This window comes from Prosopis cineraria, unplaced genomic scaffold (assembly GCF_029017545.1).
Source record: "Prosopis cineraria cultivar Desert tree isolate PC_DT_omini unplaced genomic scaffold, ASM2901754v1 PC10, whole genome shotgun sequence".
Taxonomy (NCBI): Eukaryota; Viridiplantae; Streptophyta; class Magnoliopsida; order Fabales; family Fabaceae; genus Prosopis; species Prosopis cineraria.
In genome coordinates, this window is record NW_026555341.1 from 625,469 (window position 1) to 643,189 (window position 17,721).

At 37.5% G+C, this 17,721-nt stretch overlaps 1 protein-coding gene across 2 annotated transcripts; it reads right to left on the reverse strand.

Annotated features, from left to right (window-relative positions):
- Positions 1-331: 331 nt before the first annotated feature.
- Positions 332-15,652, reverse strand: LOC129323022 (phospholipase D delta). Of its 2 annotated transcripts, XM_054969538.1 has the most exons (10): positions 14,513-15,650; positions 14,279-14,395; positions 13,741-13,935; positions 13,197-13,502; positions 12,985-13,053; positions 12,655-12,802; positions 4,526-4,674; positions 4,244-4,396; positions 2,970-3,170; positions 332-1,030 (listed from the first exon to the last, which is right to left on the reverse strand). In XM_054969538.1, the coding sequence occupies exons 1-10, from the start codon at positions 15,440-15,442 to the stop codon at positions 728-730; spliced, it is 2,571 nt and encodes an 856-aa protein (XP_054825513.1). In that variant the 5' UTR covers positions 15,443-15,650; the 3' UTR covers positions 332-727. The 2 variants fall into 2 exon arrangements, with proteins under 2 accessions (XP_054825513.1, XP_054825514.1); XM_054969539.1 differs by lacking the exon at positions 2,970-3,170 and having other exon boundaries at positions 14,513-15,652.
- Positions 15,653-17,721: the final 2,069 nt, after the last annotated feature.

Sequence of the window (17,721 nt, forward strand, 5' to 3'; positions counted from 1 at the left end):
CCTCCAGCTCGAGTCACGTATTTTCCAATAATAATTCAGTAATTTCATGTTTGGAATGGCAGGAGTTTGAACCAAATTTACCATTTAGATATATAAAATTTTAGCAAATCCAATCCAAGCAAAGTTTTTTAATTACAATTACTTTAGATATATAAACTACCCTATTTGTCTCAAATGCCATCCTCTTTCAATATACTATCACACATGTAAACAAGTCATACAAGTGGAGAGCTCATTCTTATTAGTGTGAATTGTTTATATTACTCAAACAAAGTATTTTAGATACATAGATTTGTGAAATTTTAAATCCACATCCATTTATTCAAACAAATAACACAAGAGAACCATAAAAACAGTTAATTTCATCACGCAAAACACACAAGGTAGAAGGATAAAAGTCAGAGCCTCTGTACAAGTGAGATCGTTGGGGGAAAATCCTGGATTTATCTCTCTCTCTTTTTTTTCCCGGTAGAATATTAAAACTACACTGTTGCGGCCTCTGGTAACAATCGGCATCTATGCATCTTAAAAATGTACACGTCACTTGGCCAATCAGAGTTCCGAAAAATAAACACATTATTCTAATTGCCTTTTTCCTTCCTCTGTCAGTCTGAGGAAATGCCACTCGCCACAACCTTAACCAGACCTTTCATAAACAATGGCCAAGGAAGGGAAAAAAAAAAAAAAAGAAGAAGAAACAGAGTTGAATAAACACAAATTCAAGAGATTACGTTGTTAGGATATCTGGAATCGTTTGGGAACATGTCCCAAGTACTCTACCGCCAACGTCCGGGAAATTTTCATGTCCAGCTAGGGGGCTTACATTCCCAGCAGCATCCACCTGTACAGGATACTTGAGCAAATGCCCCTGCAGCTGTGAGAAGTTCTCGGAAGTGAACTTGCTCCAGTTTTCGCTAGCAATTTCATTCACTTTCTTGACACATTCCAAACTCTCTGGCTCCTTGAAACATGTTTCTGTACCCCCAAGCCCAAGATGCTCGCTCCACAGTGACATTCTGTAACCATAAATCTGTAGGCACAAAAACATCGTTACGTTCAATCTCATGTAATAAATGAAATATCAGGTGGTGAGGTAAAGAAGACGCTGACTTCACCATTGAGGTATGAAGCCATCACCATTGTCTACATATATACAAGGATAAGAGAGGGCATCTTACTGAATATCATCCACCACGTAATGGTGTAAGCATATACTGTTCTGAAGATGAAAGTAAAACCACACGACCTATGTACTTATTTTTTACTTGTTTATCATATCATTGACTAATTTGATAAACTAGTCATTCAATAGGAGATAAATGTGACTTTAGCTTTGGTCATGAATAATGCTTTTTAGTATTTTTAAAATCGGGGGAATATAATAACCTGGTAAGAGATGGCTGTGATTTCCTGTTCACCAGTGTGCTGCTCTCCACGTCAATGTGGTGTGAATAATATATGAGAAGATAGGGAGGAAGTGACTTGGGCAGTTTTGCCTAGCCACTTTATACATAACGGTGAATCAAGGGGCGAGAGGGAGATGTATAATAGCTAATGAAGGCTCTTTCCCATCTCTTCTCTGTCGCTCTCTCCCCCTCATTTCATCTCTCTTCCTTCTTTTCCATATCAAGGAGGTATCAGCAGTGATCCACTAGCCCTGGCTGAACCTATGGGTTCTGAAGAAAAAAAATGAGGGAGCTGGAGGATCGAATTTGCTTGCCTATGGAGTACTGAATGGTAGACCTAATAGAACACATGCCATTAACTATGGACAAAGGTGTGGGACATTCAAGAAGAGGTGAAAGATGCCCCGATACAAATGACAAATGGATGAGATCAATGGAATCAAGTGGAAAGATTGACAAGAGTTATATTACAGAGGAGAAAGATAGCAACATAAGATAAAGGTTCTTATTTGCCTATTTTCCCACAAACAGTTTTCCAAGCCATAAGAATGTTCCTAGTTGGATCATAAAGGAGGAAGTGTACACACGAGCAAGCAAAAGGAAGATTGGATCAACACATAAAGATTCAACAGAAGAATTGGTTCTTGGAAGGATGAGACGCACAAGAAGCAAGAAAAACAGAATTTAACAAGACACATGTCAATGGAATTGTTGACAGTAATTAAAAAAAAAAAAAGGCCCAGCAAGTAAAGTGGTGGATTGGAAGCAAATCAAGGTCCAGCAACGGAAGAAAATAAAGAAGCTAAGAAGAAGACAGAATACAACCAATTCCAAAGATTCCATTCCAAACCATAGAAGGGGCAAATGATAACACAAGGGTACAGAGCCCTATAGAGAAGGTCATCAAAATTTTAATAGATAATCACGGCAACCATGGTTTTTTGGATTCCCAAAGGATTAAGAAGTTTGGGTGACCATTGAAGCAATTAGAAGTCTAAGGAGCAGAAGTGACAATACGTAGTAGAAGTAAAATGTCCATTCAGGGAGCTTGCAAGGGGTTCAACAGAAAGTAAGACACGGAATTTAATACTGACTCATCATTCCTTTACATGGGTATGGTAGAAATTTTTAAATACAAAAATTAAAATCAATAGGCTATGTAACATATTTTTCTGATCTTACTTTAATATAGAGGGAAGTTGCCAAGTTGGATGCTACTTGGCGTCCAGTTTTATGAGCTTCAATGAATGTAATCTAAATTTTGTTCTAGTCAGGTCACCATTGAGACAAGGGTTTTCCAGGGATTTGTATTGATGTGAATAATAGATAAGAGTAGTTAGTTAGGGAAGTTACTCGAGTAGTTGACTGTTGTTTGCCCGAACACTTTCTGTATATTCACCCACATTCAAGAGGTCAGGGAGGTAAGTACATTGGTCAATGAAGACTATTTTCATATACGTCTCTCTTCTTTTCCATATGACAATGAAATATGATTCGTAAATGAATCAACAAAAATTTTCACATTAGAAGATATTCTGCAAGAGAATTTGCAAAGATGAAAACCTGGCCAAAGGGATGCCTTTTCCTTGCAGACCAAGTGTGATGAGGTTGGTACGCACCCATTGCTATCTCTGTATCTTTTGTACCAGCCATAGATCTTTGGTTTATATTAGCAGATCCAACTATCACATACTCATCATCAATGATCATTCCCTTGGCATGCACATAAATCATAAATCGACCATACTTATGTGAATCAGTGACCTGACAAGAATAATATAATTATGACCAATTCTTGATGACTGTCCACCAAGTTTTTAAAGAAATTACCAGGACATGCACGCAGCCATGCACAGATTGTTCTTTTCTTTCGTTTTTTTTTTTTTACACCAGAAATGCATAGAACCTTCATTGAAATAAAGCACCACGTGATGCATAGCAAATATAATTTTTCATAATGTTCACTCCAACAGAAAGACTTCTTATTTATTTCTATTTATAGAGTTACGTAAAGGCTTGCACAATAAAAATGGAAAGTATTATATCAACTACACATCTTCCTCTCCATAATTAGGACAGTTTGCAGTTGAGAATAGATGAATTCAGCAACAATTTCTTTTCATTTATTTTGTTTCATTCATTTTATTATTATTATTATTATTATAATATATTGCTAGTTAACTACAGGATATATTCTTGTGGACAAACCCATTGAAAACTGGCAGGTGCATGTATTTTCCTCATCTACTGATCCAGATAATGAAAGCAAAGATAGCAGTCTTTTCTTGAGAAAAACTACATAAACCATTTTTTATACAACTATCGGGTATCTAGTATTACTGAGTTAGATTTCTAGCATTGCTAAACTCAATTGAAAGCAGTTCTTCCCATGTGATTTTTCCTATTCGAAAAATTTGAGTGTCAGCCTACTTGAGGAAAACTGAATTTCTTCCCCTTGATTCAACAACTGTTACTACTAAATTTGATTGTTTACATTACCTAGAGCACAAGGTGCAAATGAAGAAGATAAATTAAAGAGATATCTGAGTTCATTTCAGCTTGTAATTTTGTGAAGGCTAAATAATTGGTCAGTTATCATTAAATTGACGAGAAGTATGTACTAACTTACTCTATAAAAACATGTACTAACTTAGAGCACGCTGCCACTAGATGACCAAAATACAGAAATACAGAAATACATAAAGGATAATTTCTCACCCCAAGTGACCAAGCACAATTTTCAATGTGTTAATGAACTTCATCTAAAGGAGTAAAAACCAGGGTATACTTAGCTTAAGGCGTGAACAAGATGAACAATTTCTTTAATATATACTTACAGCAGCACCATTTGAGTTCAAGGCATCTTCATGAAATTCCTCCCGATTACCAAGACAATAGAAGTTGAGGAAATCTTGTGGATGCAAGTCATCACGTTGCATTGATTTCAATTCTTCAGCCACAACCTTATACATCACTTGCATTGTTTGGCCCTATACAGGACACAACAAATACATAGAATAACTGCTTAATTTAGCCACTTTGACTTCAGTTTCACACACAGCAGAAAGTAGGTTCCATCAATAGGAAAGTGTCTTCATTTTACAAACCAGTCATGATACCTGCCAAAACAGAATTTCTTGCATAGCTGTGGAATTAGGATCACCTTCTGGCCACATTGGTAAAACAATATACACGGCAAATCTTTCCTTAGCTCTGATTTTATTAGCTATTTTCAGCGCCAATTCCATTGGGATAAGATTATCAGCCCCTGGGCACACAGATTCTCATATAACATTAAAATATCTAGGATAAAAGACAAGAAATTATAATAAAGGATGTTAGATATGGCTCCTCATGGTTTTGGGCCTAAAGCCCACTCATGCTACACCTTATTTTCCTTTCTTACAAGTCTGAAACGGTCACTTTGTATGACCATTATTAGTGTTTATTTTAGGAGATAATTTAGGGATTTAATTAGTTTTATTCTCTCTCTTTTTTATCCATATATGTATATCAACTTTCTTTCAATAAAAAAAAAAACAGAAATTATTCAGCAAATAATTTCATGGTATCAAAGGCAGCATCTCAGCTCTTTCGTCTTCTCCTTCTTCAATTTCTTCCTGCGCAATGTCTTTCATAGGTGCCCTCACAAACCAGCAGCCTTGCGCGTTCCAGACTAGCCACGGCAGCAAGAAGAACACTATGGATGAGACTGGGTCAAAGGGCGTGAATGACTGCAGTGGGTCAAAAGGGTCGAGCATGTTCCCAAGGACCATTGTGACAGCAACAAATGCTCTCTCACAAGTCACAACTACCCATCAACTGAATGGGAATAATTATCCGCAGTGGTCCCACAACGTTCTCATTGTTATACGAAGGAGAAACAAGGAAAAATACCTCATGGGTATTCATCCACCACCACCACCTAATGATACTTAGTATGGAGTTTGGGTTGCTGAAAACAATATAGTGACGGCTTGGCTCATAAACTCCATGACAGAGGAAATAAATGACAATTATTCGCTTGCAACCACTGCCAATGAGACTTGGGAATAAGCAACGAAAACTTGCTCTGTTAGAGAAAATACAGCTGCCATTTTTCAGGTAAAATGCTCCATTAGATGCCTTCTTGACAAAACTGTGACCCAATACTATACTACTCTAATGAAATTCTAGCAGCAAATTGATCTCTATGAGATCCACGAGTGGTCCTGCTGTAGGGATAGAATTTATTTTAAAAAACTTGTTGATCGAGAAAGGTGCTATGATTTTTTGCTAGGCCTCAACAATATTTTTGAAGATATCCAAGGCCAAATTATGACTTTGAAGCCCCCTTCCCACTTTGGAGGAAACTTTCAATATGGTACGATGTGAGGAGGGCAGGAAAACACTAACTCAAAATTCCACAGTACCAAACCCACTCCCAAAAGATGCTTCTGCACTTGCTGCCCGAGGGACCCAGGGAGATATGAAGGGTAAGAAATCAGGAAAATGGTGTGATCACTACAACAAGGGTGGTCATACCAAGGATGATTGCTGGAAGTTACATGGCAACCCTCCAAATTCAAAAACAAAGCCTAAGAATGAAGGAAAAGGGCTCATGGTGAGTACTGTTAACTCTGAAAATGGCTCACAGTGCTAAGGAGTTGTCTATGCTTCGAAAAATACAGGAAAAACGTGCTTCTTCACTGCTGCAAATGAAAGTGAGGCAAAAACTCCATCTGTAAACTTGGCACATCAGGTACTGCCCTTACCAAAGCTCCAAATGGAATAACAAAACCCAAAAATATTTGGATAGTGGATTCAAGTGCTATAGACCACATAACAAGGTTTAGAGAATTATTTTTTGATTTTAGTGAACATTCAGAGCATAAATTTGTTGAAGTAGCTAATGGTGAACATGCAAAAGTCATGGGTTGTGGAACTATAGCTATTTTTGAACATATTATTTTAAAAAATGCCTTATTTGTTCCAACTATTAAGTGTAGCCTTTTATCTGTGAGCCATATTGTGACTCAAGCAAATTGCCCAGTGACGTTTGACAAAAATGGCTGTGATTTTTAAGACTCGGCCTTGCAAAAGATGATTGGCACTGTTAAGGAGCGGAGTGGGCTTTACTACATCCATGGACCGTCATCAAATAAAAACCGTGTTGCTTGCTCACTTGTGACTAGTACTGACATTGTTTTGTAGCACTCTTAGGTAGGCCACCCAATCCTCAATATATGAAATTTCTATTTCCAAACATCAATAATAAAACTATCTCTAATTTTCATTGTGATATATGCAATCTTGCAAAACAAGTTCAGACTTCCTTTCCTTCAAACAAGTATACTCCCACTCATCCTTTTTCCCTCATCCATAGTGATGTTTGGGATGCATCTAAATTAGAAACAAATTGTAAGTCTTAATGGTTTGTAACCTTTATTTATAATCATACTTGAATAACATGAGTTTTTTTAATGAAAGATAAATATGAGGTTTTCACAATTTTTAAAAATTTTCATGCCTTTATCCAAAATCAGCTTCAAACATCTATTAAAATTCTTCAAAGTGACAATGGAAGAGAATGTTTGAACTCAAATTTCAAAATTTCCTTGGAAAGTCATGGAATACACCATCAAACATCTTGTGCTTATTCTCCCCAGCAAAATGGTGTATTCAAAAGGAAAAACAAACACTTACTTGAAGTTGCCCGAGCCCTTATGCTTGGTGGAAATGTTCCTAATTGTTTTTAGGGGGAGAATACTCTTATTGTTGCTTACATGATAAATCGTTTACCTTCTAAACGTCTAAATTTTCAAACCTCTCTTGAAAAATTTCTTAAGATCTACCCTAACTCTCATCTTACCACAACCTTTCCTAAATAGGTCTTTGGGTGCAGAGCCTTTGTATGTAATGAGGGTGAGAGGAAATTGGATTATCGTTCCATCAAATGTATTTTCTTGAGTTATTCCTCTACTCAAAAAGGGTATAAATGCTATTCCCCTATTACAAATAAATTTTACGCACCATGCATGTCAAATTTGTTGAACATTAACCTTTTTACAACATATCCACCATTTATGGGGGAGAGACAAGTGAATGATCAATTTGTTTGTCTAAGAACCAACCCAATAAACCTCACATATTGGTAGATCTACCTATAAATACCTCTCATCAGAACAACCCAACTCTTGAGCCCATAAACAATCATAGTACTACTGAAGCAAAATCTCCTAATACGAAAACTTCATCAAATTGTTCTAGATTTAAAGATACAAACTCCTTTGAAACCTTTAATATGTTCTCTGACTCTAAGACTTAGGTAGAAGAGCCCAGTTATACCACCGAGTAGCACCAAAGTATAGAAGATCCCATTACCATTCCAACGCAAAACCATGAACTTACACCTAAGGAGAGTCATGAAGAATTACATTAGCCCATTACCTTGAGAAAGGGGAAGAGAAGCTGTATCAAACATCCAATTGCCAGATATGCTCATATCAAAAACTATCTCCTCATATAAAGACCCTTGTGGCAAATGTTGGAAAAGAAAACATTCCCAAGAACTTTAAGGAAGCTGTATCTGATCCTAAATGGAAAGCAATTATAGAAGAGGAACTAAGGGCTCTACATTATTTTAAAAAAAAAAGCATAGGAAATCACTAAGTTACCTAAAGGAAAATCAATTGTGAGTAGTACATGGGTCTTCACAATAAAATATAATCTTGATAGGAGTGTGAAAAAGGATAAGGCTCATTTAGTTTCTCGAAGGCTTTTCTCAAACATTTGGTATTGATTATCAAGAAACTTTTGCCCCTATTGCTAAACTCAACTCTGTAAAAGTTTTGTTTTCCCTTACTGCAAATTTAGAGTTGGCCTCTTCATCAACTAAAATGTTAAAAATGCTTTCCTCAATGGTGACATTAAGGAAGAGGTTTATATGGAAATCCCCTTGGGATTGTGAAATTCTAACAATTCTCACAAGGTTTGTAGGTTAATCAAATCCCTGTATGGACTAAAACAGTCACCAAGGGCATGGTTTGAGAAATTCACTCAAGCTACTAAAGCTTTGGGATACAAATAATGCCAAGTTGATGATATACATTATTTGTTAAACATCGTGGCACTAACATAAGAGCTCTCATTGTTTATATTGATGACATAGTTTTGACAAGGAATGATGACAAAGAGATCACCAATCTAAAGACCAACTTAGCAACATAATTTGAGATCAAAGACCTCAGACCCTTGAGATACTTCTTGGGTATGGAAGTGGCATGAACTCACAAGGGAATTAGTATGTCACAACGAAAGGAAAACCTAGATTTGTTAAAGGGAACAGGAATGTTGGGAGCAAAGCCCACAAATACTCCTATGGAGTTGAATCAAAAATTCACCATCAAAGATACCAAAAGTCGGTGGGAAAGTTGATTTATTTATCTCACACCAGACTTGACATATGTTTTCTTGTGAGCATAGTTAGTCAATTTTGCCAACTATCCTCAAAAGGAGCATATGGCTGTGGTTTCCAAGATTCTTAAGTATCTAAAAAAGACTCCTGGGTTGGGATTGTTCTTTGCAAAAGGTGACACTAAAGGTATAGAACTATTCACAGATGCTGATTAGGTTGGTTCAATGGTGGCGAGACGATCCACTACTGGTGACCTGGTATGTGCGGGGAAACTTGGTAACCTAAGAAACAACTAGTTGTTTCAAGAAGCTTCGTTGAGTCAGAATATAAGGCACTCGCCCTTGGGACTTGTGAAGGAATGTGGCTTGTTAGGCTCCTAAAGGAACTAAGGTTGATGCCATTGGGCCTATTAAAGCAAGGTGTGACATGTATGCAATCACGATTGCCAGTAATCCAATGCACCATGATCGTACTAAGCATGTGGAAATTGATCGGCACTTCATCAAAGAAAAATTAGATACAAAAGTAATTGATCAATCATATATTCCATCAGGGCAACAAATTGCAAATGTAATGACCAAATCACTAAGTCAAGAGAAATTTGAAGCATTCAAAAGCAAAGCTAGGAATGATCAATATCTACTCACCAGCTTGAAGGGGAGTGTTGGATATGGGTCCTCATGGTTTTGGGCCTAAAGCCTACTCATGCTAGACCTAATTTTCCTCTCTTAGAAGTCTGCAATGGTCATTTGGTATAACTATCATTAGTCTTTATTTTAGGAGATAATTCAGGGATTTAATTATTTTTATGCTCTCCCTTTTTTATCTATACATATATCGACTTTCTTTCAATAAAAAACATAAGGAAATCATTCAGCACATAATTTCAAAGGATGTTCTTGTTTAGCTTTTCTTTACTATTTATTTTTCACAAAATAATCTAGAAATCAAGGCACTAAAGAAGTGAAATATAATAAGAAATGATAACATAATTTTTAGTCCCTAAACTTTCTCTCAATTATCGATCGTCTTTGAACTTTAATTTAGTACAACTCAACCCTTAGGCCCTGTTTGGTATGCAGCATTGGAGGGTTGGGATTGAGTTTGGGTTTGAGTAATCCCACATTTAACATGTTTGGTATGAGTCACTCACTAATCCTTGGGATTGTTTAGTCCCACTTAGGTGGGAATACTCAAACCCACCATCCCCCTGGTATTGCAAAATTAATCCTGGGATTGAAATTATCATTGACCAAAATGCCCTCCTCAAATATGCCCAGATCTGACCCCTCTCGTTCTCCACAAAATTTTTCGCTCAGACATGTTCACCGTGGATGATTCCGGCGACGACTTTCTCTCACCGTCGACAACTTCCTCTTGCTGTAGACGGCTTCCTCCTTTGCCGGCATCGCAAAGCAAAGAACAGAAGCACGAACAAAAGCAACGACCATGGGCAAGCAAGATTCATTTTCAGATCTGATGATGGGCGAGCAAGAACAAAAGCAACGGCGATGAAAGGTTGCGACGGGATCGTCTTCTTCCTCCCTTGACTGTGCAAATGTATACATTTTTAGATTTGATTTGGTGTTAGACTTGCATTCTAGATTGTCTTCTTAATCCCTTCTCACTCGCCGCCTTCTCCTCGAGCTCCCCCGCATCCACCGCCGGGAAGCTCTAGGTCTGAAGTGCAGAGCTCCAGATCCGCCGTATCTTCCCCTGAGCTATGCACCGTTGATGATTGTATTTTTTTTATTAATAATAAGGGGCATTATGGTATTTTGTTCATTTATGATGAATTAAAAAAAAATTAATGTTAGTATTCCCTCCAAATATTACTTCATTCCAAACATATTTTTAAAGTCCTAATCCCAACCCCAACCCCAATCCCAACCCCAACCCCAACCCCAACCCCAATCCCAATCCCTCAAAATTTATATCTTTGTAACAAACAGGGCCTTATAGTTTATTAAGTTAAGGAATTATAGGGAATGAGTAGTACCAAGTCAAAAAAATATAAAAACTGAGTTGTTCCGAGTCAAGAAATTATAACAACTAGGGCCCTGTTTGGCATGTGGGATCGCGGGTTAGGATGGGGATTGGGAAAACTAATCTTTTCATGTTTGACATTGACATGTATCATTGAGGAGTCCAATCCCTATCCCAATCCCATCTTACATGGGATTACACAATACCCCCTTATGGTGTTGGAAAATCAATCCTAAGATTGAAAATATTCAAACAAAATTGCCCCTCACCCATATCTCTCTCTTGTACCTTTCACCCCTTCCTTAATGGTGCCATCTTCCTCCCTTCTCCCTCCATCATTGTCTTCCTTCCTCTAGCATCTTCATCTCATCTTCCAACATGAAAGCAACACAAATGATGATTTGGTTTGGGTTCAAGCAACCACCGTCAATGCTGCTGCAGCTCCGCACACCATAGGAGACCATCAAAGGCTATTTGCTCGACGCCTTCTAGTTCCAAAATGACAACATACAAAACGAGATTTTTTTTTTTTTTTGGGTCTTTGAAGAAGTGTATGGAGCTTGAAGAGATTCATCTAAGAACCAGGTCATCATGAACCCAATGAACACCTTTTTGGTAACCAATATGCTTATTTTGCGTTTCAGCATTCTATATTTCTGATTCACCTTTTGCTTGCTATGCTGTTTACATCTTGATTTATATTGCCTTGCATATAATGCAAGATGTTTAGTTGGTCTAAAATTAGATATACACATTCTGCTTCCTTAGTGGGTTTTTTTATATCTAGATGATTTTCTCCTCTCTTATTTGATTGTAAGGCCTGAATCCTTGTTGAGATTATCACCTGTCTTATTCGATTGTAAGGTCTGAATCTTGGTTGAATAGTGTTTCACAAAATGGGAGAATGGAAGATGAGGCCAATTTCGTTTTAATTTTTGTTTGATTTGAGTCTTACATTTTTTAGTCCTATGTAATACCAAACATCATTTTAAAATTTATTCCCACTCCCCATCCAATTTCTAATCCCATTCCCGATTCTTTAAAATTCAATGCCTCATACAAAAAGTGGGTAAGTTGTTCTGAGTCCAAATTCAAGAACTAAATCAATAGTTAAGGAAAAGTTCAAGGACTAAAGTTATATTTTCCCTAATAAGAACTTAAGCAGCCATGAAATCATTGAATGAGACCTTTGGATTAAAAATATATCCAAAGATTTGATTGTTAATAGAGCACAATGGCATCATGCAATCTATATAGCCAACCCCACCTAATAAGATAAAGCTTCTTGTTTGTTTATAATAACTTAAGCAACAAGTCGATTAACTAGTTAATAATTCCGTTCTTGTTATTTTTTAGTTAGAGTTGGACCTAATTTGCACTCCATACCAACAAAAACCCTTTTGTAGAATTAATGGCTGTTGGGTCAAATAGAAGAGACTCAATAACCCTCAAAGAAAGTTGAGGGTTCAAATCTTATAAATGGAAGTTTAAGGGTTCAAATGTTACAGATGGAAGCCATCCAAGGAGATCCCCATAATTTAGGCCCAAGAATGTTTAAATCTAGATTTGTTGCTTGCACAAGAAAGAAAGAACTTTCCAGTTTGATGCCTAGGTCCAGGCTTTGAATCCTGAACGAAGTATGGATTTCAAAGCAAGTTATTGATCTTGATCCATCAGACGTATAATCAGGTTCAGCATCTATCATAAATTAGGCGAAGGCCAGGTTGCATTTGCAGATACAATGCTGATTTTCACAAGGCTCAATGTACTCAAATGTTATATCATGTCCCTTTTTGCCAAAGAAAATAAAAACCTCACCAAAATATAAACCGCAGGAGCATTTTGTAAAAGAATTTTAAGACTGACCTGCATCTTTATAAGATGGCCATGCATATGACGATCCAATGAAATATTGATTTTCTATATAAATAAAATGTTGAGCAGATCTGATTGCCTGGATGTATCCTGTTTGAATGCTTTTATCTATTACCAAATTTTTAGCGCAGGTAAGATTCTGCATTCAAAAAATGCCATTAAAAACTGTTAAATATGATCAAATGATGGAGTATATAAGCTGTTGACAGTAATAGATAGCTACTGACTGCAAGCAGGCAATTTAAATTTTTGTTTGTGTTAGCATAGAGTTCACTGAACACATGATAAGATGAACTGAAAAGGAAAAAATAGTTATAAAACCTGGGACTGGGCAGCATGAACATTTTTTGGAAACCCTTTCAGGGACCCTGAGTCAATGGAGCGGAAGATCTGGAAGGTCATATGTAGCCCAATAAGTGTTGGAAAACAGTGGAATGAAATGAAAGGTATCCAAAAGTAAAAATACAATTGCATGCCTGTAAAATGTGTGTTTGTGTGTGTGTGTGTGTAACACCAAGCTTGAATTGTCCGACCTGAACGTGCCAGTTTTCAGGATCATCCTCGCTGGTAACCCACACTGCAGGGTCATCTCCTGGTACAGTTGTGCTACCATCCTTTGAAGGAGGCACAAAAGGACTTAATATCCATGATATGCGATCTACTTTTATTAAAGCATCCTCATGCCAATGAGAAGCCTTTTTGACAAGCATTGCAAACTCTTTCCACTTAGTTGCTTTTCTCCAACGCTGCTCAAAATTAATAAGAACGTCATATGCAGCAGGCCCATCAATTCTGCAATGCAAATCATGCCATGGTTGCCTTGGAGCCCTCTTTCCAGCCTATCAAAAACAATAAGCAGGTTAGTGACGATAAATCAGATAAAATATTATTTTAAGAAAAAGAAAAGAAAAACTTTATTAAGAAGCTTCCACATGCTTAGGTGGGAAAAAATTATAGGATAATGAAGAATCTAAAAATCCCCAAAATTTTCATACAATGTAAATGGGGTTTTTAATAAATTATCACAATGTCCATATGGCTTAATAATTAATATGTCCATAGGATCAGAGAGCTTACAGGAAATGTAGGGTTGTGGAAATCCCCCGAAAAAACAGTGTCAAGATCACGAAGAAGTCTATGCTCAGGTGTGTCATAGCGACCATCACATAGATCAAGCCCTCCTAAAAAAGCAGTTATTTTCCTATCATTACCAGAAGCCTGTGTGTCCACAATAACACATTTCTGGTGGTGTGTGAAGACAGTTCCAACAACCTGCATTTTGAAACATCACGCAAGCAATTGCACTTACTTTTTTTTTCCCTTGAAAAACCAAAAAGTACTCAAAGATCAGTCAAAATATAGAGCCTCTGGCTGTGGTGAAAATTAGCTCATAAAGAATCAGATGACAATCTACAAGAGACGTATTGATTCTAAAAAAATATCAACATGTCAAACAAAAATTATCCCTCCAAACCCCAAGAGAAATAGAAAAAGAGATAGAAGGCAAAATAAATTGATTATATGATAAAAGGCTAGGGGGCTTCGTCAAGTCATCAACTGCAACTCGATAAACGGGCACAAGATTGAATCACTGAACACCGAAACTATTACTTGCCTGTTGCTTTATAATGCTCAACTTGCTGCTAGCATACCGAGGTGCTAATACACACATAACGGAAGAATGTTTAAAGAACTTTTTGGTTTCTTCATCATGTGTCTGCATTACTCCAGCCTGCCCCGAAACAAAAGCACAATTTCTCAAATTTCAATCAGCAAGTAAAAGAAATTTTTTTATGATTACCCAGAGGAAACAATAGTGTTCCAGCATTAAAATGGTTCATAGTCTCACCGACTTGAAGAACAACTTATCGTGGGAAGTTTTATCATCCCAAACCAGTAACAGAACTCGAACCCCTTCTTGAGACTTGTATTGGAGCAATTCACCAAGAGTTAAATCTCCACCTCGTGGCAAAGGTCTGGATGGCTCCCTCACCAGTTTTATTTTGTGGTAGATTGACCAACCCACGAGATATATCATATGATGAGCCTCAGATATAGCATAACAAATATCTTCCCAACATTTTTCATGCCTATAAACCTGCCCTCCCTCGAGTTCAATCTTAGGTAGCATTCCTTCAGGAACATGGGCATCTTGGTACAGTCTCACGGAGCTAGCTTTCCGCAACGGGAAATACGCGTGTCTCACACCCTTGTGCTCGGGATCATTTGCAATGCCGCGAAGATACAGCGGGTTCTTCTCAACTGGTTTGAACTCCATTTCAATACGAAGCGCGGCGTCGCGTTTGGGTGGCTCGCCGGAGGATCCAAGAATTGGGAACCACCCGCTAACACGTTCACCGGAGGCAATCCTCTGCGCAGGAATTTTAACAGTTCCGATGAGTTGGGCCCCAAAAATGTCGTCATCTTTCACGCGGAATTCCAAATCTACGACGGGGTGTGCCAAGGGGATGTTAAAGTGTTCGTCCCAGCAAGGATTTTGAGCATTCTTGATAACACGTGTACGGGCAACAGTGGCTTGTGGGACCGTAACCGTCACGTAAGGGTCGCTGGTAATGATCTTTTTACGTAGGTGGGTTGTGCGGTCGCCGGCGGCGGAAGCGTGATCGGAAGAATGGAATTTGATAGTGTCACATACGGTGATGCATCGGCGGAAGTGCTCAGATACAATGTCCATGTTGGGTAACATTCGAGCCTCGATAATTGTTAAGTCCAAATCTCCGTGAAGATAGATACTATTGCCGGAAACACCGTCAGCCATTGCGTCCCAAGAACTGTGTCCCGAGCCAAGAGTAATTTTTTGTATATTTAGAGTGTCCCTAAACGAGAGAGAATAAAAAAGAAGGGAAAAAAAGAGGCGAAAGCAGAGCAGAGCAGCGGCGGCCGCCAAAGCCTTCCTCGTTGCAGTGAGTTTCTGCCTCGCTGGCTCTGGATTCTGGTGGCGCGTCAGAGGTTATCGGGTGGATTTATTTATTATTGTTCAATTATATTGAATTTTTGAGATTTTAGTTTATTGCGTTGTTGTTTAGAGTTTTGTTTTGTATGTGAAAATTGGAATTACAATCATAATAACCTCGAACAAAGCAGAGTGAGACAAGACGTTTCACCCCAAAAATATACAGCACACACAGGTAGATGCGGCGTGGAGCCGCAAGTGAATGGATTGAGAAGGGAGGAAACGACCTGTTTACAGTCCTCTCTTGTTTTCTTTGGATGCTTTGCCCGTTAGGACAAGATTAATAGAGTCATAGCTCATAACAGAAATGACCGAGAAGAGATTCCTAGTAAAATATGCTCTCATCATATCACCAAGCAAGCAAGCATGAACATTACAGAGTCCCTCTCATAAAATGAACAAGGAAAGTTATCAATGATTTCTAATTGGTAGGATTGATCTGGACATGAGCAGTTATTTCTTATTGTTAAACTTGAGCGTATTTCTTAAAATGACAAGACGAAAAAGATATAGGAAACCGTAACTTGATTTGCCATCAAATTTTGCAGCAGCCAGCGGGAATATGCGATCCTTTGAGGTATGGGAAATCTGGAAATGGACTTTATGACGTGAAAGTGGAAGCCTGGAAGGGAAGCAAGGGGGGTGTAGAGGAGCGGAGTTGAAGGTTAGAATAGAAAATTTAAGCAAATAATGACACTATAGTCCATAGCTCATCAACTGCTCAAGCATGAAATCCGTGCAACACATGGCTATTGGTGGTTAGAAACACACAATGAATCATTGAATTGTTATAGAATGTAATGCAATTATGATTATCATGCATTTATTTGATATACTAGTATGTTGGTAAAAAAAAAAATTTGTCACAAGATCATTATATTTAAAATCGAACTGGATCAGCCGATCAAGCTGATCAAACCGATGACTCGACAACTCAAACATCTATCCGATTCAGTTTTCTAATCTGAGGTGGATTTGTTTGACCTGAGTTAACCTAGTCGAGTCAGGCGGGTTGATATAAAAAAATTTAAAAAAATGCAAGAAGCCCTAGATCACCTAAGAATAACACTGTTGGAGGGTTTAAAAATTAAAAAAGTTCATATGTTTAGGCCTAAAATTCGACACCGGAGATGACCTAAAGAACTGGAAGAAAGAAGAAGAAGAAAATTGACATCTATAGATCTAGAGATGAGAATTTGAACATAAAAAAATGAAAAAAAAAATTGTGAAGTAGACAATATAAGCAAGATAAGGGACTAAAATAAATCACCTCATGTGTGTGTTTATGATTTGATGCCTCAAATTGAAGCATCAAATTGGAAAGATATCAACTGATACTACAAAGTGCAGACTAATGTGAAAAACGACGAGGTTAAAGAAGAGGTGATCAATAACTTGGCAATAGAAGGCAAGAAGAACTAAAGATGAGAGATCGTCTTTAAAAAAATGAGTGTCTGGATCCTCTTATCATCATTTTTCTCATTTTCATCCTCATCTCTAACCTTAAACAATAAAATGAATGGTATAAAAAAAACAGAACAATCATGAACTAAAAGTCCAGGCTTGATGCAAATTTCATCTTCTCTGCCTCAACAAAACAAAAGCATATTTCAAATCCACCTGCATCCAAAGAAGAAGTAGATTTACTTAATAAGAATGCTTCTAAGCTCGATTATGTAATAGCTAAAATGGGTTCAGAAATACATCAATAGTCAAAAATGTAGAATGAACAAAACATCTCGAATTAATAGGGTCATTCTATGGATTTTCATATCATCAAGCTCCTAGAAGTCAAGCCCAAACATGCAAGCCAAAAAGATATCAAGGGATCAAAGCACCTATCTCTTACAAAGACTCTCTGATTGGATATAATGGGTGCTGCGGCATTAATACTGGAAGAGACACTAATTACAGAAATGAGACTCTTGCCAAGGAACTAGATCAAGAATGGATACCTTTTGAAAGAACCAAGAAGTTGATGAATCAATACCTATCGCTATAAATTTCAAATGAAGAATGGAAAAAATTTGGCTCACTTTGGATGGATGCAATTGTCATTAACACTCTAGGACTGCAACTCAATC

What these genes read in the sequence shown, in the direction of transcription:
- LOC129323022 (XM_054969538.1), bottom strand. Translation starts at nt 15,442, where the DNA reads ATGGCTGACGGTGTTTCCGGCAATAGTATCTATCTTCACGGAGATTTG. An exon ending in AAGAAATTCTGTTTTGGCAG is followed by an intron (nt 4,397 to 4,525) that starts GTATCATGACTG and finishes TGTCCTGTATAG; the next exon opens with GGCCAAACAATGCAAGTGAT. An exon ending in TGAACTCAAATGGTGCTGCT is followed by an intron (nt 3,171 to 4,243) that starts GTAAGTATATAT and finishes TATTCTTGTCAG; the next exon opens with GTCACTGATTCACATAAGTA.